Raw genomic sequence first — 20,488 nt, 5'->3', positions numbered from 1 at the left:
GTATACCTTATCAATGACATGTATGATCCCGTTTGTGGATGCGATGTCGCCAGCCACGATGTGAGCACCCTCAAGGGTGAGGTTCTGAAAGAAGGAAAGGAGAAAGGGTTTGCTTTTGCATCGCAGTGGCAGTGTGTTCCTGGCAGTTCGTGCTGTGGATTTCCACACCTTCCCAAAACCTTGCCTGGGGCTCCACCACAGCCCCACTCATGCCAGTGTGCACCCACCCTCAGGGAACTGTGTGCAGGATAGGTGACTTTGGGACTCAGTGGTGCTCACCACATGCAGACCAGCAAATCCATGGGGTCGCTCACACTGGGGTATTTACTCAGGGTAGGTGTGCTCACCTCCACCCCATGGCAGGATGAGCTCCTGTGCTGATTCACGCCCTCCTGTGTCTGTGCAGCTTTGAAGGACCCCATTAATCATTTTTTCCTTGGGGAAGGGAGGCAAAGGGAACTTTTCCATCCCTTAATGGGGACGAAGAGGTTAAATGTGCCATATGGATTTCCAGAAAATCCTCCTCAGAACATGGAGTAGTAAAAAAAAAGCTGAGGCGGAAGGGCTCTCAGTTGGAGTTATTTACCATTAAAAATACCATTGGGTGGTTTGGGACTATCAGGTTGCACATGCATACATGTGCGTAGTATCACTGCTTCCTCATACCTTCCCAGGTCCCTAAAATAAGTCATTGGGTTTCCTTGATGCTCTTCATCTTAAATTAGTTCAGGGACTGCCTTCCGTTTGGCTATGAGACTGTCCAGCATTTGCAGCAGCTACTGGGACATTAGGAATAAATAATATTGTTGACAAATTTCAGCTAGGTAAAGTGGTGGAGAAAATCAAGTTAATGCTTCTCCCAGAGGGCCCAATATAATTGATCTATTCCTTTAATTTTATGACACAGTCTTTTTTTTTTTAAATATAGGTACATAATATCTGTGTGGTTTTTGCAAGACAAGAAAGCCAGTGGCAGTGATGGTCAGGGTTTGGTGTATGATACAACAGAGGTTTGCAGCTCATCTCACCCCATTTTCTTTGGACAAGCGTAGGAAGTTGCTCTGTAGGGATGTTGGCAGCATGTCAGAGGACGATAAATTCTGGAAATCAGCAAAGCTGTAAGCTCCTGTCAATACATGATACCTAAAGGAAATTAACTGGATTTGAAGATTTTGTATTTTCTAATTTTTTTTCAGATAAATATGGTTAGTGTGTCTAAAACTGTGGTTTAAAGCAGGAATTTTTTGTACAATACCTAGTTCTGATCTTAGCTTGGCCTTTAAACATTTCTGATGTAATACAAATCACGTCTTTGTTTTCAGTGGAGTTGCTACAGAGATTTGTACCAACGTAACTAAAAGGGGAATCCTATGTCCTTCCCTTAAAAACCTAAGAGCTGTCTTGCTTTAGAGGCTTCAGACCAAAGTCTTGTTTGGAATGGAAAGCAATTCATTAAAAAACCCCCAAACGCCAAACTGTTAACGTACTTCAGTAGAGTTGGGATGTTACTCTTTGATATCCAAAAGGCTTTCTCATCTTCATCCATGTTTTCAATTGCTTGAAGAGAAGGCACAAGGACAGTTAGGTTGGAGGTGGTGGACAACACTGAGTTTATCTCAGCCTCCTGCATGAAAGTAAAAAGCATAAAATGATTCATCCTGAGGATGATCTATAAATAGCAGTCAGTGACTTTTTAGCAAGATGGAGCATGTGACGTGCTTTGTGACCAGCCTGGAGAGGAAAACCTATTATACCAAGCAATGACTTGGACAAAAGTATTTAGAGCTGTACAAAAATGGTTAATGAGTGTCTATTTTTTGCAGAATAGATTGCCAGCATTTAAAGGGCAGAAGGAATGTTTAGGTCAGAGTTGTTTTGTGTTATGAAACACATAAGTTACCTCCCACAAAAGTTAGTCTGTCTCATGGATTCTGTTCTATGCACATGAATGTGAAAAAACCAAAAAAAATCATGGCGATAAATACTACTGGTTACTGATAACTTCAGGTAACCTGCTCTTACAGAGCATTCCATGCTATTTAATAGAAGGATAATGAACCATGAAATAAGAAACCCACATGACACAATGTTCCCATTTGGCATAAGGCTATTTAACATAGCTGGGATTTTTCAAGATGTCCAAGGGATATCTGTGCCCACTAGCACTGCAGTGGGGCTGGCTGCTGACAGCTCTAATTTTAGACAGGGGATGTGGGCTCTGTAGTATGCATGGACGTCTTCCATATGTTTATATCTGCCTTAAGGGTGGAGAGAGCCTTTACTGGAGAGGGTTCTTCCAGTTGCATGGATTTTTTTGTGGGGTAGAAAAAGGAGAGCTAAAGATTTGAATTTGATCTTGCTGAAGATGTGGTTCTCCAAACTTTTTACAGGTTCTACAACTTGCCATTTTTGATACTGCAAAACTTGAGGGAGCAATATGAGCTTGGTTTCTACCTTTTTGCACCTTGTATGCTGCCTGGAAGCTGGCTTGTTTTGGATAGTCCTTCAATACCCATACTGGGTTTTAAGACAAGAAGGGAATTGTCTCCCTTAAATAGCTGGGAATTTTGTCTCTGTTAAGATCATCTTTCTTTCTAGCCATCATCACTGTCATGTTCCAAATATTTAAACACAGAAATAGCAACACACTTCCCTTTCACACCCTTCCTGCCCAGCAAGAAAAATATTTGGTTATGGAAAGTGGTTAACATCACATTCCTGCTCAAGTATGAAGTTTAAAACCCCACGGATGGATATACTTCCCTACTTTGCTCAAATTTGTAGCTACCATTATTTAATTTAAGGGATACAATTTCTCTGAAGAATAGCAGAAATTTCCACATTGCTGTTTCAGTAGATTATACAGAACTTGCTCCCTGATTCCATCCCCCCGCCCCTGCTTCATTATCTAAAGAGCATATTAGCAGGTGAACAGCCTTTCCTATTGTGCTCATTTCTTTAACTTCATTAGTTTCTCTTTACAGTGTCCAGTGCTGTAGTCTAAGCCCAGGGCCAGGCAGATAACTGATTTAAATTAGCCACACTGGCCTCTTTTAAGCGGCTCTCTGAAGTCCCTGCTGCAGTTGCATGCTTGAATGATCCCCGAGCTGTCTAACTTTGAAAAACATGAAAGCAGCTAATATGCTGCGACTTCTGCTTCTGATGCTATTCATTAACATATCCCTTTTCCTTTCTGTTTGCCATGTATTTGCTATACACTTCTTATATTTAGGTTTTAAGCTCTTTATGGGAGAAACTTGTTTTGATCTTTATTCACACAGTGCCAACCAACCACAGTGGGGTAGGACCTCTAATGTTACTGCTGCTCTAGTAATAGATGATACTTGTGAAAATAAAAAGTAGACAGTGACAATCAATCTATCTAGAAGTTTTTTTCCATCTAAATTGGTGTTTCCTCCCTAATCTGAAGCCAAACAAGCTAATTTCCCTTCATTTCCTGCACCTCAGTAAAGCCCACACAGACTGAGTTTTTCCCTCCTTGCTTGCTGTGGCAGCAGCTCGCTGACTTGCCATACGGCTGCATTTTCCTCGCATAGGGCTCAGTGAAAATGGGAAGGGTAAGGCATTGTCCTCCCTCTTCACTTACTTGTAATTTTATTGCATGAGGGAAGTTGGAAGGAGCCACTTGGGCACGTATTCAGGCTCCGCTTGTACCCTGTGGCTGGTCATCTGGATCATGGGGTATTTATGCACAGGGTGAGTCATGGCTTATGTAGCCCCCTGCCTCAGAGAATGGGCTTGTAACCTTCTCTTCTGCTTGTGAAGCTTCCTCATTTGCTTGAATTTGGGATCAGAATTTGGTTTTCAGGCAGAAATAGGGAACCAGATGATCAGCCTCACCGTGACCAGTGGGAGAGGTACTCTGATGCCTCTCCAGAGCGTGGGGCTCTGCTGTGTGATGGGAATATTGCTGTAAGGTTCTATTTCTAAAGGCTAAAAGGCTCATGTATTTCTGCAAACTTGAACATTCTAAAAAAATCAACCATGAAGGCTACTTACATTAACCCATTGGTTAAATGCAGCTGCTTCTGACAGAGTAGATAACTCCTGATTAGAAAGAGAAAGAGAGAGAATGAGTATACAGGCTATAATTAGGTGTCCCAAAGTACTTGTGCTGTAGCCTGTGTGTAACTTGCTGTGTCTGGTCTGGCAGATGTGTCATGGAGGAGGAGTTTTTCAGTGTCTGTGAAAAGGGAGGACATTAATGTTTTTCTAGTACTGATACTTTCTGGTAATGGGAATTGTGAGTTACCAACTCTTTGAAAATCAGGCCATCTATTGCTTAGGTGTATTGGGTGTGCCTGACCTCGGTACGTAATGTGTACTGACCTCAGGCTAAGTGTTAATTTTCTGGGAATGTAAACCTAAATTTCTTCTTCAGTGCAAAATTAGTTGAAAAAAGGTATGTTGTATTGCTTAGTATTTGTACTGCATCTTACATATCATCCTGCAAGTGGAGAACCTTTATTCTGCCACAGTACTTTGAACAGAGATGGATGATGGTATGAGCAGGGACAGCAGATAGTGCTAAGAGCCATGTAAGATTATTGCCAATGGCTGGGACAGCTGACTTTCATTTTTCATACAATGTTAAATGTGCATTCATTTAACCAATTTACTTGTTCTGGATTTATTTGCCTGCTGGTCAGCATGGTTTGTTTTAACATGATAAATTGACCATTTCCACTGAGAGAGACCTCAAGGCAGAACTTTGTAAGAGCTGGGTGCTCACTGCTCCCAGCTGGGAGGTGAGTGCTTAGCACTTCTGCACATTAGGCCTCCAGGGCTGGCATTTTTCAATTTGTCTTCAAGAAATATTCTTGGATCCCTTAGGCCCTTTTCCAAGCTATGTTTTTAAATACAACAGATCATTTTTGTTCCAGGCAAGAGCCTCCAGCAGGAACAGTGTCTGCAGATAGCACTGGTGGGCATCACATTTTTCTAACTGTTTACAATGGCTTTGCTATCTCTCTGGTTAAGAATCCATGTGAGAACTTTGCCGTAAGTCCTGTGCTCAGATAGATGACCCTCTTACTTACATCTGCAGCATTTCCATAGCATATTCTACCATCTCCTTCGTAGCCATTTGGGCACACACACTTCCAGCCGCGTGAAGGCTCAAACTGGCAAGTTGCCTTTAAACCAGAAAGAGAGAACTTGTCAAATACTCAACTTGTCAAGAGCAAGGATGGCCTGTAAACTCTCTTCCATATACACAGTCATATACGGACATAACCTTAACAAATGCTCTTCATACCATCTTCCATGGATGTCTTGACCCTCCTATAGAATCATAGAATCATAGAATCGTTAAGGCTGGAAAGACCCTTAAGATCATCGAGTCCAACCGCTAACCTATCACTGCCAAGTCCACCACTAAAGCATATTCTCAAGCAACATATCTACCCTTCTTTTAAATACCTCCAGGGATGGAGACTTAACCACTTCCCTGGGTAGCCTGTTCCAGTGTATGACAACCCTTTCGGTGAAGAAGTTTTTTCTAATATCCAACCTACACTTCCCCTGGCACAGCTTGAGGCCGTTTCCTCTTGTCCTATTGCTTGTCACTAGGGAGAAGAGTCTGACCCCCACCTTACTACAACCTCCTTTCAGGTAGTTGTAGAGAGCAATAAGGTCTCCCCTCAGCCTCCTCTTCTCCACACTAAACAACCCCAACTCCCTCAGCCACTCATCATAAGACTTGTTCTCTAGAGCCTTCACCAACTTTGTTGCCCTTCTTTGGACACACTCCTGCACCTTCATGTCCTTCTTGTAGTGAGGGGCCCAAAACTGAACACCGTATTTGAGGTGCGGCCTCACCAGTGCCGAGTACAGGGGCACAATCACCTCCCTGCTCCTGCTGGCCACACTATTCCTGATACAAGCCAGGATGCCGTTGGCCTTCTTGGCCGCCTGAGCACACTCCTGGCTCATGTTCAGCCGGCTGTCAACCAACACCCCCAGATCCTTTTCCACCAGGCAGCTCTCCAGCCACTCCTCCCCGAGCCTGTAGCGTTGCATGGGGTAGGACAAACTCCACCAACTGCCCACCATGCACTAGGTCTAGGAGTCTAAACCTTTGCTCCATCCTTTCTTACTTCCTCCCTATATAAACTGGGCCCTGTCTCTTCACCTGAGTATGGCAGACCCATCTATTGCATCTGAATTGTAATTGCTGGTAGAGAAGCAGCATTTATTTACTCCAGGCTTGAGACACTCCTTCTGTACAGGCAGAATTGGGAGCAGCCGTTGCTGTCTGCCCTCATGTAGCGTACTGTGAGCATACTGTCCTCTGTCAGCATTTGACATACTGACGTGGTTCACATAACATTTTGGTACTTGTAGCACTGCTTGGAAAGCTTTGTTCCAACTCAGACAGAAACTGCAGCTTGAAATGGCAAGCAAACTCTATGGTGTGCACAGGAGGCAAGGTGTGATAAGCATCTGAACCCTTTGTTCAGGGAATGATTAATTACTCACCAGATAATGGCATTTTCCATTTTGTTCCATGCATGAGTTTATGGGTGTACATTCAATTCCGTTCCCCCGAAATCCATCCTTACACTTGCAGTCATTCTGTCATTTCAATAAAACACAGCAATTCCTTAAAATGATTAAAATAGTCTGCGTATTCTATACGTGGTGAATTAGTCTCTCCATGTTTCTGCGTAGCTCCATTGACTTCAGTGGAATAACACTGATTAATATCTTCAGAAGACCTTTACACCTGACATCAACTAATGCACTTACTAAAAAGTATTTGCTGCCAGAACACCACCACGTAGGAGGGAGGGCGCACTGGGATAGGAACTGAAGAGACTGCTTTGGGTAGAGAGTGCCATGTGGAAATAGTCTTGTGGCTGGTAGGGAAAGGAGAATTTGGGGAAGAAAACAGGGTAGGAAGTACCAGCAGAGCAAAAGAGGTGAGGACTAGTGTTGAAGGTGTCAATGAATGTGAAAGGACGTACCTGACCTGGCCCAACGTATATGCAGGTGGCATTTTCATGGCACCCTGCCGCGGTGGGCAGCAGGCAGTTGTTGATGGCTGAGCAGTCCCTTCCATTGCCTGTCCATCCTGCCTGGCAAATGCATGTGTGCTCTCCCAGGCCTGTCTGAATGCACTCGGCCTGGAAGGGAGACAGAGGTGTCCATACAAGACAGTTAGGTGGCATTTGGCTTTAAGCGTAAGGCGTGTAGGGCTGGTCTAAGCAGTAGTGATGCTGCTATCGGGGGAAAGCTTGAAACTGCAGTGAAAACTGTGACCTTCCTTCTGCAAAAGTTTCTTGCCAAACCTTCCTTACTGCCTACTTCTGTATGGTGTCAGGGTCTGTGGGAAAACCACATACTTACATTGATATTACAGCCACCTGGGTTTAGAGCAGCACAGGGATCAACTTTGCTGCAGCTCATGCCATCTCCCTCATAGCCAGGTTTGCAAACACATCTATAGAGACAAGAGGAGGATGAAGGCATTAAACATGATAGCACAGCTGTAAAGTGAAGTGATTTTTTTCCACTGTAACATACTATTTATAGGCATCTTAAAATTGGTAACCTTGGATTCATGATGCAAATAGCTTAAGTGTATGCATTATAATTTTTTCCCCAAAATATTGACTGGGTTAATTAAATCAAATCAGGGATCCATTCTCTGGGTATGAGATGGGGAGTGAAATTAATTCTGTGTTGATGTGACCTTTGCAAAGGTGAGCCAATAGCTCCAAATTAATTATGAGTTAGGGTTGCTCTTTCTTTCAGTGACACAGAAGATAGCTCTTTCCCTGAAATGTATGCAAGACAATGAGACCCCCTCTGTCCCTGGTTCCCTCCAAGATTAGCCCATATCGGATGGAATCTCTTAATCTCTGAAGTTACGCAGCATCCCACATTCTATTTTCTGTGATAACTCATTATGAATACACTGCAGCAAGAGGCAAAGTCGCTGCATGTGAAGGTGAGTGTGAGGCAAGCGCAAGGCAGCTGTAGCAGCAGCAGAGTTTTGTGACCAGTCCTGCCAGGACTGGAGAGCCTGTGCTGAAGTCCATAGTGTTGTGGCATGCAAATATTACCTGAGCTGACCAGAGTGAGCTATCTGTCCCCAAACTGCTTGGGAGTTTGTTTTTTAAAAAGGCTCAGGCTCCTAATTCACTAAGGGATGGTTAGAAATAAAAGGTTCCTAAGAGCCTTTGTAGATGTTGATAGGAAGGCAGTCTTCTGAACAAGGATCAGATCTGTATGCAGCTATCATATCACCATTAAATATAAGGTACAGGACAGGGCATCGAGAACTCTTAACTACCATCTTGCAACTCAAGGTCTATACAGTGCATGTTTATGCTTATTTGCCACATAGCAGTGTTTCAGTGGCTGATGTTTGTGTATTGCCACAAGGTGCTGTTTTGATCAAGCAAATAGGAAAGAGCTGCATCATAGTAAATATTAATTAGATCCAAGTTACTGACTTACCTCACTGTGTCACCGCTAAGCTGACAGTCTGCATGTGCATGGCAGAGCTGTAGGGAGGGCTCGCAGGGAACAAACTGCTTGTCGCAGAATTTCCCCGTGTATCCACTTCTGCATGATCCAGGAAGACAGATCCCATCGCTGTCTATTCGGTTATCGCACTTTCCATAGATGCAGAGGCACTCTACCAGAGATAAATGACAATGTGCAATCCCACAGTGGTAAAAGTCATCTATCCTTACACAGCATTTCTTATGAATTGGGTTGTCCCTTTTTTCTAGAATCTAAACTTTTGTATTTTTTAAAGCCTCACATTGTTGGGGGGCTTATTTTTTTTTAACATATCCAGGTCTTTTCAGGTGTGTTTTATGGATAACAATTTAAAATCTATTTGTCTTTATAGTGCACTTATCTATCAATGAAAGTAAAATTGCTTCAGAGAAGTAGGAACAAAATGTTGTCCCAGGCTATTAAAACTAGAGTTATTTCAATGCACAACTTTTGGCGTACTTTCGGCGTACTCTCAGTGATATGGGAAACCTTTTAATATTGAGTCCACAGTCCTACAAATTGCACAGTGCTGGGCTAGTGCACAGAGCAGCAGCACAGACCTACAAGCATTTTGCTGGGGCTGGGGTGATTAGTGCTGCTGGGAGGCACAGTAGTGGGCCCAAAAGTTGCAATAGGTAAGCCTTTTGCAAACCCAGGAAGTGCTAGTGGTGACTTTTTAAGCCAACACATACTGCTTTGGCAGGACTGGAGCTTAGGCAATACCACCCTTTCTTATGGAATTTGTCTTTTGGTTTTTGTTCACGCACCTCTGAACCTTTGAGTGAGTTGTGCTTCATGAGTGACAGGCAGTTTCATGTCAAAAAAGACTAAAAATCAGAGAATCATAGAATGTCCTGAGTTGGAAGGGACCCATGAGGATCATCAAGTCCAGCTCCTGTCCCAGCACAGAACAGCCCCAGAATTCACATCATGTGTCTGAGGGCATAGTCCAAGTGCTTCTTGAATAGCGTCAGGCTTGGCACCGTGACTGCCTGCCTGAGGAGCCTGTCCCAGGGCTCCACCACCCTCTGGGTGAAGAACCTTTTCCTAATATCCAACCTAAACCTCCCCTGGCACATCTTCCTGCCATTCCCTCGGGTCCTGTCGTTGGTCACCAGAGAGAAGAGATCAGTGACTGCCCCTCCTCCTCCCCTTGTGAGGAAGCTGCAGGCCATGATGAGGTCTCCCCTCAGTCTCCAGGCTGAACAAACCAAGCGACTTCAGCTGCTCCTCATACGACTGCCCCTCTAAACCCTTCACCAGCTTCATGGCCCTCCTCTGTGTACCCTCTAGTAGCTTTGTATTCCTAATATACTGTGGCGCCCAAAACTACACACAGTACTCAAGGTGAGGCCTCTCCAGTGCAGAGCAGAGCAGGACAATCACCTCCCTTGACTGGCTGCAATGCAGTGCTTGATGCACCCCAGGACTCGGTTGGCCCTTTTGGCTGCCAGGGCACACCGTTGGCTTATGTTCATCTTGCTGTTGACCAGAACCCCCAGGTCCCTCTCTGCAGAGCTGCTCTCCAGCAACTCATTCCCCAGTCTGTATGTACACCCAGGGTTGCTGTGACCCAGGTGCAAAATCTGGCAGTTGCCCTTGTTAAACTCCATAGGGTTAGCGATTGCCCAGCTCTCCAGTCTGTCCAGATCCCTCTGCAGGGCCTCTCTGCCCTTGTGAGTGTCAACAGCTCCTCCCAATTTTGTGTCATCAGCAAACTTAATTGGTATTCTTTCAAGGCCTGCATCCAAGTAATTTAAGATGAGATTTAAGAGTACTGGCCCCAAGATGGATCCCTGCGGAACCCCACTAGTGACTGGCTGCCAGCCCAATGTAATCCCAATTACTATGACCCTTTGAGCCGGACCCATCAGCCAGTTGCTCACCCATTGCATTAACATGTTTATCCTGCTGTACGCTGGACATTTTGTTCAGGATGATACTTTAAGAGACAGTATCAAAAGCTTTACTGAAATCTGAAAAGATCACACTGACTGACTTCCCTTGGTCCACTATGTGGGCAACCTTGTCATAGAAAAAAATTGTGTTTTTTAAGCAGGAATTTCCCCTTGTGAACCCGTGCTGGCTGGCACCAAGGACTGCATTGTCTTTCATGTGTTTTTCAATAACTCCCAGAATAATCTTCTCCACAATTTTGCCAGGCACAGAAATGAGACTGACAGGCCTGTAGTTACCAGGGTCATCCCTGTTGCCCTTCTTGAAGATTGGGATAATGTCAGCTTCCAGTCAACAGGGACCTCTCCAGAGTCCCAAGAGAGAGGTCTTGCTATGACATCAACCAGCTCTTTAAGTACCCTTGGATGAATCTCATCAGGCCCCATCAACATATAGGGATCCAGCTAGTGCAAATATTATTTTGTAGATGGGGAATATATCTATTTTGATGTGGTATATTCTTTAGACTCTCCAATGTAATATGGTTTGACGTAACAGAATTAAATCTGTCAGTATATAGAAGATGATTGCTAGAACTATAAGCTATTCAATAGATCAGAAATTATTCAGTAAAGATGATTATGAAGTGGCCCTAAACACAATCTGTTTATAGATCTAGTTCTTCTTAGATTACATGTTTTTCATTGTAGGCAGAATCTGTTCTGCTGTGGGCAATACCAGAAAGGAATGGAATAGCAAAGAATTTCTCAGTTACTTATGTGAGGGAGACAGAAATGAAAAGAACAATAAATTAATATGAAGCAAGCTATGGCCCCTGCAGAAAGCCCAATTAAGTCAGTGAGAAGATTTTCATTGACTCTGGCCTTATGGTGTATCCCTTTGAAGTAAGAAATCAAAGTACCCCAAGAGATCTTGCTCATCCTCTGTAGCAACTGTTTAGCGAGCAGTCAACTCCTATCCCAATGTCACTAGGGTCCAAAAGAAATAGACCATGCTCTTGGGCTGAGTAAGTAGGGCTGTACTTACCTTTGTCACACTGAGGTCCATATTTGCCAGGGTCTGAGCAGAACTGACACCGTGAGCCTTGAAATGCCTCAGCACAAACGCAGGTCCCATTACCACCCAGACCATCCATGCACTGTGATATGGAAAAGAGGTGATTTCTATATATAAATTGAAAGAAATATTTATCCTTCCCCACAGAAGAGACTATATGCCTGTCCATATTATGACTGTGACAGACTACCAGGAAGAACCTCAGCTTTGATGAAAAAGGTGTTTCAAAGCAGAAGCTTTCCTTGTGCTTGTACTTTGCTGCTGTGTATTCCATGTTCCTTTGCCATTTTAAAGTGAGAATAGTGAGCTGGGTCATTACCCTGTGCTGGGCAAAGTAAAAGTGTCAGAGTAGGAAACCCAGCCCCAGCCATGCCTGTGTGCTGTGTGTTGGAACCAGATAAACCTGCAGTTTGGACATGTGAGAGAAGACCAATTCATTTTCCTTCCTTCATATAACTGAACCTGAAATTCATGGCCATCAATGGACATAAATGGAGGGTGCAGCTTTGGGGACCCTAACATTCCTGTTGTGCAGAATTGCTTCAGTGAATTTTGGGACACAGCCTGTCCTTCCCCTCATGGGAGTGCAGGGTGCTGCTGGATTCTCTGCTTACCTGCCCGTTTCCTGAGCAGGGTTTCAAGAAACCTCCTGGACATGGCCTGCAGTCAGGGCCAAAGAAGCCTTTGCAACACTTTGGTTCCTGTGAAATAAAGCAAACACCGTCTTTTCCAGTGCCTTAGTGTGGAGGCAGTGCACAAAAGACAACTGTCCATCTTGTTTTGGCTCTCTGGCAAAGGCCTGTAGGGGTAGCTGGCGCTTGAACGGCTTGTGTTGCCCCAGAACCACCTCTGCAATGGCTTTGTTAAAACCAGGACGGGGTATTGGCAGCCCAAGAAGGGGATGCACAGGCCACCAGATCCTTCCCTTGTTCTTATCAGACTCATCAGTGTTAGAAATCCCCAGTTATGAATGTGCCTCTGTGTGTCTGCTCATATTGGGTGGACCCTCATTGTTGCTTGTGGGAGTGCAGTGCAATTCAGAGGCAGACAGTCTCCTTTTCATCTGAGATCAGGAACTCGAAGGTACCTTCTACCTCAGGGAGATGCTGTGAAAGCTAGACACGCTGCTTTAATCTTCCTTCTTCCCCTCTGCACCGGTAAGCGATTTAGCTACTTCTTGGTTGCATCTTTTGTTTTAACCATGAATTGGCTGCTTGATCCATTTATTTATAATTTATTTTTCAAGAGCACAGAAAGTGTATTAGAACAAAACTTCATTTACACATGTGATTCAAGGGAAATAGGAATTAGCAAAAGGCTCTCAAACCTTACAGATTTGTAGACTTCTCTGTCTGTTACTTAATGGTGGTCATGAAATGCAGAAGCCTATTTAGAAGCTCCAGGAGCCAGAAAGGTGCAAGTACTTCTCAGGGGCTAATGACTTCTGTGAAGGCTAGGCTTGCCAAACAGAGCAAGTGGAGTGGTTCCTGGGGGTGTTTCCTGCTCATTGTTACCCAATATTTTGCAAAGTCCTGGGACAGGAGAGGATGGGGTCGGGGTGAACAAGCTGTCCTGTTCTTGGTGGGTGAAGCTGTATGGGTCAATGACAACATTTGGGTTTGGAGTCCTATGTGAAAACTCCTGAGTTAGAGTATGACATATGGCAGCTAAAAAACTTCACTGGAATTTGCCTAGTATTTTGCTGTAAGATTTACAGTAGCTCCTCTCAGCCCTCTGGGTATGGAAACTACACAGACATCTCCAAACATATCTCAACTCCAAAAGGAAAGTTCACAATGCAAAAGACAATATTTTGGAAAAATTCTATATATGTTTCACCTTAAGAAACTGTAACTCTGTACCTTTATCGTTATATTGCAGGATCTAGCACAGCCGGTTTTTTGAAAGGTTGGGCCTTCAATAATGCATCTCCGTTTTGAGAAAGGCTGGAACATGCACAGAATGGAAGCATTAGTATTTCTAAACAACATGGTACAAACTTAATATCGCAACATAATTTAACTGGAGAACAGAAAGCACCTTGCTATAGTGTTGCATTTAAAAAATTTATTAAATTATGTATTTTTTCAGAATATGTGTTTTCATTATTGATGAATAATGGCATATAGGCTATTACTGAATATGGTATATAGGACTACCTACCAGTGAATTTTTATAAAATAGGGAACACTGTGATAGCTAGACTTGAGTTTTGTATGCAGAGAAACATGCAGCCAGATTTGCATCTCTCAGATGCAAAGCAGATGGAAGACTTGCAATAATTTCTGAAGCTACTTCTGCAGACAGTTACTTCTGGGAGGGTGCTTAATCAAAAGGAAGTTTTTAACAGACATAAGGTCTATTTTAAATTTATCCCTCCTCTGTTTTTCATTTACTAGCTCTCAAAGCAAAATCAGAGCAATTCTTATCCTCAGCTCTCTCTTCTGCCGGAGCCTATCCTAAACAGATCTTACTTTACCTGAGAAAAGAGCCAGAGCTTCTATGAAGTCTACAAGGGATCTTGCAACAGCTAACAAGATAATGCTGAAACTACTTGATGCTTCAATCATTGCCAAAAAGAGATGAAGTACCATCTGTGCTTGTATTTTTATGCAGTCGCCTGTATTCATATGTGGTTCTTTTGCTCAGTATATTGGGAGAGCAGTAATCAACATATGGGCACCCCTTCCCTCCATGCATTTTGTAGAACTGCGGAATCTGTCAGGAAATGTCACTTACAATGGGCTTTGAATCCTGAGGACAAGGAGCCAATTTATGCGATAAACAACTTGTACAGACACCCTGGATGGAAACAGTAAGGATAGTCAGTTAAAAAGGCATTATACCAGCTACTGAGATGCATACTTATGGATGATATACCCTGTAAACTTTAAGCAGTTCTGTTCTATGACTTTTAACTGTCACAGTATGGATCTGGAACCCAAAGGCAGCACCAGGGCTATATCAACTGGCTCTGATTTTTGCTGAGTGGTTGTTCATTTCCACCTTCCCCCTTTTATCTTCATTTGTCCTTCCCCCACTCCTTTCTTTTGAAGAACTAGCAGCTTCCTAAACAGAAAATAAGCATGGGCATGAATGCACTGGTCTGGAGTCTTTTCTCATCCTGGTATAATGTATTAACTAATATTGTCTGAGGGTCTGGTGCAGTCCGTATACTGAACTTCTATGAGAAATTTTTAATTTCTTCCTAGGAAGACCACAAATTAATTAAGTCTCGTATATAGACAGTCTGAACAGAAATCTGTCTTGTGTATAGATGGTGGAGAGAAAAACATTATTTGCTTCCATGCATAGATCCTGTACTCGCGCTATGATCCAGCAGCGTGTAACTATTTTTATGTCTTTCACCTTTCAGTTGCCTTTCCTCACTAACTAATTTATCACCATGTGGTGGTGACAGAGACAGGCAATTACGGCACTGGGGAGATAAACTCCAGTGGCAGTTTTAAAGGAGAGTCCTCTGACAGGCTCAACATGCAATAACTTCAGAGAGGCTGTGGGTATGGAGTCTGTCAAAGCTGTGTTGCTTGTGACTGCTAATGTCTTGCATTTCAACCAAGTTAGAATAAATCCTAGAGCTGGCATCAGATGTGTTACTTCAACGTGTTTCATAATCAGAGGACGAGTGACCACGAACCTAAATAATGGCATTTGCTTCACAGATTTATCACTGGAGGTGTGGGAAAAGAATCAGATACTGGTTTGGATTTAGTAGTTCCTCATGTTGTACAGCACTTAGAGGACTAAAGGAGAAGACTTACAAAAGCATTTGGGTGTCATATAGCTGAGGTACCGATACCACTACTATGCTTTAAGGGTCTGTGGGTCAGACGTATTTTGGCAAATACATTTGGATGTTATAAAAGCTCTTTGGTAAGCTGTGCAGTCATGGCTGAAGTTGAGTTAGGCTTTTAGCTTTCTTTGTGTTTCTGAAAATCCCTGCAATTTCCTTTTTGCTGCTTTAGAACTTAAAAAATCTGCTGATGGCTGTGGAAAGTGTTTCCCACTGTTGGTGTTGCTCTCCCTGCTGCTCAGTGCCACTCAGTGTCACCTGTTTGCTCCCTTTTTCCACTTGGGGTGGTCCCAGCCATTGACATGCACCTGCTCCCTCCTTTTCCTCAGGATGGCAATCCTGTCTCTCCCCTCTGCTACACCACAGAGCAAGGACAGGGAAATGTGTCTGCACTGCCATGCAAGGTCCAATCTGCCCATTTTCAGCAGTAGATAAAGATACTGTCTTTGCACTGAAGTGTCTGAAGCACAGGCATATGTTCCCTTCCACCAAGTCTGCTGTGGGAGTGATGGCCTCTGGGAGGGTGTGGAGCAAGATATTGATTCCTGTGGTTATTACCAGCATTCAGGTACAGTTACATAGGTATGTATGTGTTAGCATAATGGTTTCATCTTTAAGGATGTACAGTTTTTGTAGGTGTGTACAACTGCCAGTTCCTGCAAGGTCGGTTGCTTTTCACTGGTACCACAATTAGTATTTACAAGATGGCATTGTTGTTGTTCTCTGAGAGTGATGAAGATGCATGATGGCAGGTAAGAACAGCAAAGCCACTGCTCCCTCTGGTATTCTCCTTAGTAGCAGTGCTCTGCTTAAAGCCTTGGATACTGAACTATATTTCAAACTATGCAAGAAGCTTTCAAAGCTGGCAAAAGTTCCTGACTTCAGTTTGGGGAACAATTTTTGACAGATGCTATTTGTTCTGTCTTTAAATAATGTTTTGTAGTGTTGCTTTAGGATTGATTGATGTCAGACATAGTTTGTAGGTCGGTTCCTGGTAGGAAATTCAAATTAATGGAGTGTAATTTGAATTTGTAAGGTGTTGATCACTTTTTGTATTGGAGATTGTGGCTTGGTGCTCTGCCTGGTTTATGATTATATTGCACATACAGCACTTTGTAGTTACTGCCAGAGGTAATAGTTCTTTAGTGCAAGCTCTTGTGTTTTCTTCATTACATTTTGATGCTGTCCAGCTCTGTTGGGAACCTCTTTCAAGGCTGTGGTTCTGGACTTTGTAAATTAAATAGTAAATATTTTGTGTTACTGTACCGGAACTGTTACTGGCCCAGATACATACTTGAACATGGTCCAGTAACAGCTCATTGGAGCCATGCTTACTGCAAACTAAAAGCTCAGTCTTCTTACCAGAAATAGTACCTGAATGTTACCAAGTGTAAAGGCCTGTACTGTGTTACCAAACTGAACAAGGTATGTCAAAATCCACCCTTTGAAATATGGAACACTTTTGTAATTCCTAATTTGAAGAAAACTGGAAGAAAGCAGGGCTAGGGCAAATTGTGGCTTCTGAAAATAACATATTTCCAATATATTAATATCAAATTATTACATTAACGTTTTAACTTTCTGGCTCCTTCCCCTGCATATTTAGTAGAAATGAAAATACTGATCCCAAATAGTTTTCTTGGGAGTGTGACGCTACTTACCTTGTACTTATAAGCACAGGTGGGATCCAGGAATTGGAGGAAAAAGTTTGACCAGAGAGACAACATATTTAAAAGGGCTACTACAAGAACTAGATGAGTTAAAGTGGTATAGGATGTGCTCATATGAGTTCTCTATTTTCACAGTATTTGTATTTGTGCCGTACTGCCAGCCAGGTGTCTGTGTCTTTGATATGCTAATTTCCAGACATTACCCCATTTTTATGGACAATAGCAGAGAAAGCAATAAAGAGGAAGCTGGAGCACATTATGTGGAGCAGTGATTTGTTGTGGTTCTCTTACCATTGTGACTTGACTTCTTGTCTCATCACACCGGTGTGGTAGAATTGGAACAATTGTGGGTGGGATAAGAACTCCCGCAAGAGTATAAATGTGACCATTTTTTGCAATGATATCTGTTTCTTCCATTTCTTCTCCACTGACCAAGACTTGTCCCTGTGAAAAAATAAATTATTATTAATAATAAATTTTTCATAGCTTCTCAATTTCAGATAATTTAACTACAAGAATTTCTAGTCATATTTTTTTTAGTTGGCTATCTATTTCTTATTATACTTGTTTTATGCAAGAAGCATGCATGTGTTGCACATTTTCTTGAATATTGGTCTACAACAGCATTTTCTAAAGTTTTCCTGTTAATTTGCACTGTTAGCCTGTGGAACTGGTGACTAGAACACTGGCCAAAATGAGATTACTGATGATGTCAGTGATTTCAGTGGACATAAACCAGCTTTGGACCTCTCTCTGACAAAGAGTGGGGAAAGTGAGAGAGAATCTGGGATCTATTCAAATTCACAGGAGAAAAAAGAAACACATTCTTTCTACATTTATTCATGCAACTGCTCTGCCTTTGCAAGAATTTCATAGATGCATCTCCTCTCCAGAACATTCATATTTGGTTAAAATATGCAAAGAACAGGAGGGAGGTAACAGATAATTTTGGTTTTGCAAAAGTACTGACAAATTAATACCTTTAAAAATTTGTCTACTAGGTTCATCATGACCAGAAACTATAATATTAAAGAGAATAAAAGAATATCTATGTGTGCACCGAGAAGTGTTTAGAATAACCAAAATATGTAACAGAATGATTTAAAATGTTTTAAATAATTTTTTTTAAAACTAGGCAGAGCATAAATGAGGATCGTTCATGGACTGGGGCTAATCATAAGAAAAAAGAAACTGCAGGCTGTCCTTATATACCAGTCATCCGCTCTGCATCCTTTATAATACTAATTTCTAACAGTAGGTGGGAATGGAAAGTTGAAAATTTCTGCCTCATTATAGCAAGAAATTCCTCAGCTAATGTCCCACCTCCTCCATTTTTTAGTCCCCCTGCATACAAACTGTTGCCTAGATCAGAGAGAGCTGTTGCAGGTGAAAGCTGCCTTTGACTTACGGTGCTGGTCTTGTTAAAGTAAATGAACTGCTTCGCCATGCTTCTGACGTGCTCTATTGAGACAAGGCTGGCAACCTCTAGCTGAAATGAACATAAATTGGTTGAAAGAAATGTAATATCATTATTCTTTTCAAATCCAGATGAATTTCACGAGAAAGATCACCTTTTTCTTTAGGGTGAGCAAAAGACCCTATCAGCTTTTCTCTAGCTACGTGGGCAGCTTTGCATTGACTAACCTGCTTGTATAACAAAGTTAAGAGTGATTCAATTTTGACTGAGCTTGCTGGTTTCTGCATGTGAAAAGCTTGTTGCCCAAAAGGATATTAACTTTTCTACTAATTATAAAAACCAGTCTAAGTTATCACCTCTCCCTAAAAATAGCCTTGTTTGCATCCTTAGATCATTGTGGAAATGGCAGTGCTGATATCCCATGAAGGGACATGTGGATATCATCCTTCTGCTCCCTGTGATCCTGCTCTGTGCTGGGAGTGACCTCTGCCTTGGACACTGTGAGTGGGGCCTTTTGCTAAGGATATGAACGCATCCTTCCTTCCCCGCAGCAGGGGTTGGTGTGGGGATGGGCTTCAGTCTCCTCTAGCCTTAGTTGCTGGGAGTGTTGCTGGGTTCTGCTCTTTGTTTCCAGTACTAAAAGAAGGGAAAAACAGGGGGCTTACTTAGAGGATGACAAAACCACCTCTTTCTGATAAACAAAAGACTAATCTTAGCAGAACTGGCTCATAGAGAGCTTGATTTTGATAGCAACAAGTACTCTTCCTGCTATTCCTTCCTGCAGCCCTGCCAAGGTGACAGTACCCCCTGCCAGCAGTTCTTGCTCCACAGCAGGCTAAGGTAGCAGGTTTCAGGTTCAGGATATCTATGTATATTTTTTTCCCCTACTCAGGCTAAGTCCCCATTACCAAAAGGTGTAGTTTAAAGTGGAAATAGTTACTTGCATGTAACACATTAGTGTGACACAACACAGTTTTAATTTGTCATGATTCAAGGACAACCCCATGCTTCCGAGCAGGGTTTTATTGTGATTAGTGACACTGAGGTGAAAGGTTTGTGTTCTCCGTTAGTGACTTTTTTGTGACTACCCTTAGTAAAGGCAGAGGCATAGCTGTCCTTTGCAGCCTTGCTGTGCAATACTGAGTGTAAGCTGTTCTTGGAAAATCTCTGCATTCAGAGTGGCAAACGGTTTGAAAATGCTCTTAACACTCCAGGCCAGTAAAGCAGCCATGCTCACCTCAGTGTTGGAAACGATGTGGTGTCGGACCAGTTCTAGCAGCTTCCATGAACCCTGCCAAAGCAGAAAAGAGGCTGTTTGAGCCCAAAATGAGTCACACAAACCCAGCCTGGCCTGTGAGAGGACATGGGAATGAGTACAGCATCACTGGCTGGTACACTAGAAACCTCTGGGTCAGTGGTGGTTCTCAGCTCATGGCATGCAACCTACCCTGTGGCATCTGCTCCCTCTGTCTGTCCCTGACAAGGGTGACAGCTCCCAGGGGAGGGTTTGGAGCTTTGCCATGTAGCTGTCTGGGCTGTGCCGGCAGGGCAAAAGCAGGTAAGAGAGGGCCTGGTGTGGGCTATTGGTGGGTGGGAGATCCCAAATGCCATTCCGCTCTAAGTGTTACCTTGATCTTTAATTGTTAGAGATGGCTGAAGCCTTGATCACAGGAGCTTAGTTTAGATGAACACCAAACTAGATGAACATGGGAAAATGATGTATGTATGCATCACTATATGTATACACATAGATATCCACTATCTAAGAAATTTTGCATTATAGAAAGACTATACCTCTGCAGAAAGCAGGTAATCCAAAGCCTCTGCTTTCATACTACTCAGAGCCTCATTACTTGGAACAAAGACTGTGTAAGGTCTGTTGTCCTGCTGTAAATCCATTCCCAGGCCAGTTTTCTGTTTTGGTTTAAAAATAAAAGTGAAATTACATATTAATATTGAATAACATCTGAAAATACCTTTATGGAGTTGCTTTTCTGGATCCTTACCTCTATCAAAGTTGTAAATTGGCTGTATCTTCCATTATCTTGAAGTACTGACATTATGGTTTCCTAAAATAAG

The 20,488-nt window shown here is 42.8% G+C and overlaps 1 protein-coding gene across 2 annotated transcripts in view; it reads right to left on the bottom strand.

Moving 5' to 3' along the window:
* STAB2 (stabilin 2) overlaps positions 1 to 20,488 on the bottom strand; it is an 89,147-nt gene that overhangs the window by 42,242 nt on the left and 26,417 nt on the right. For both annotated transcript variants that reach the window (XM_075075020.1, XM_075075029.1), the window contains 18 exons: positions 20,416 to 20,478; positions 20,204 to 20,323; positions 19,647 to 19,700; positions 18,401 to 18,481; positions 17,284 to 17,436; positions 14,248 to 14,310; positions 13,371 to 13,454; positions 12,123 to 12,209; positions 11,479 to 11,590; positions 8,488 to 8,668; positions 7,372 to 7,465; positions 6,990 to 7,148; positions 6,502 to 6,597; positions 5,061 to 5,156; positions 4,021 to 4,068; positions 1,488 to 1,624; positions 1,029 to 1,143; positions 7 to 84 (listed from right to left, as the gene is read on the bottom strand). In XM_075075020.1, coding sequence (XP_074931121.1) covers positions 7 to 84; positions 1,029 to 1,143; positions 1,488 to 1,624; positions 4,021 to 4,068; positions 5,061 to 5,156; positions 6,502 to 6,597; positions 6,990 to 7,148; positions 7,372 to 7,465; positions 8,488 to 8,668; positions 11,479 to 11,590; positions 12,123 to 12,209; positions 13,371 to 13,454; positions 14,248 to 14,310; positions 17,284 to 17,436; positions 18,401 to 18,481; positions 19,647 to 19,700; positions 20,204 to 20,323; positions 20,416 to 20,478 — 1,821 coding nt within the window. The remainder of the gene's footprint in view (positions 1 to 6; positions 85 to 1,028; positions 1,144 to 1,487; positions 1,625 to 4,020; positions 4,069 to 5,060; positions 5,157 to 6,501; positions 6,598 to 6,989; positions 7,149 to 7,371; positions 7,466 to 8,487; positions 8,669 to 11,478; positions 11,591 to 12,122; positions 12,210 to 13,370; positions 13,455 to 14,247; positions 14,311 to 17,283; positions 17,437 to 18,400; positions 18,482 to 19,646; positions 19,701 to 20,203; positions 20,324 to 20,415; positions 20,479 to 20,488) is intronic.

This window comes from Phalacrocorax aristotelis, chromosome 1 (genome assembly GCF_949628215.1).
Source record: "Phalacrocorax aristotelis chromosome 1, bGulAri2.1, whole genome shotgun sequence".
NCBI classification, from domain to species: Eukaryota; Metazoa; Chordata; class Aves; order Suliformes; family Phalacrocoracidae; genus Phalacrocorax; species Phalacrocorax aristotelis.
The sequence above is the reverse complement of the archived record's forward strand: the minus strand, read 5'-3'. Positions and strand labels throughout refer to the sequence as shown.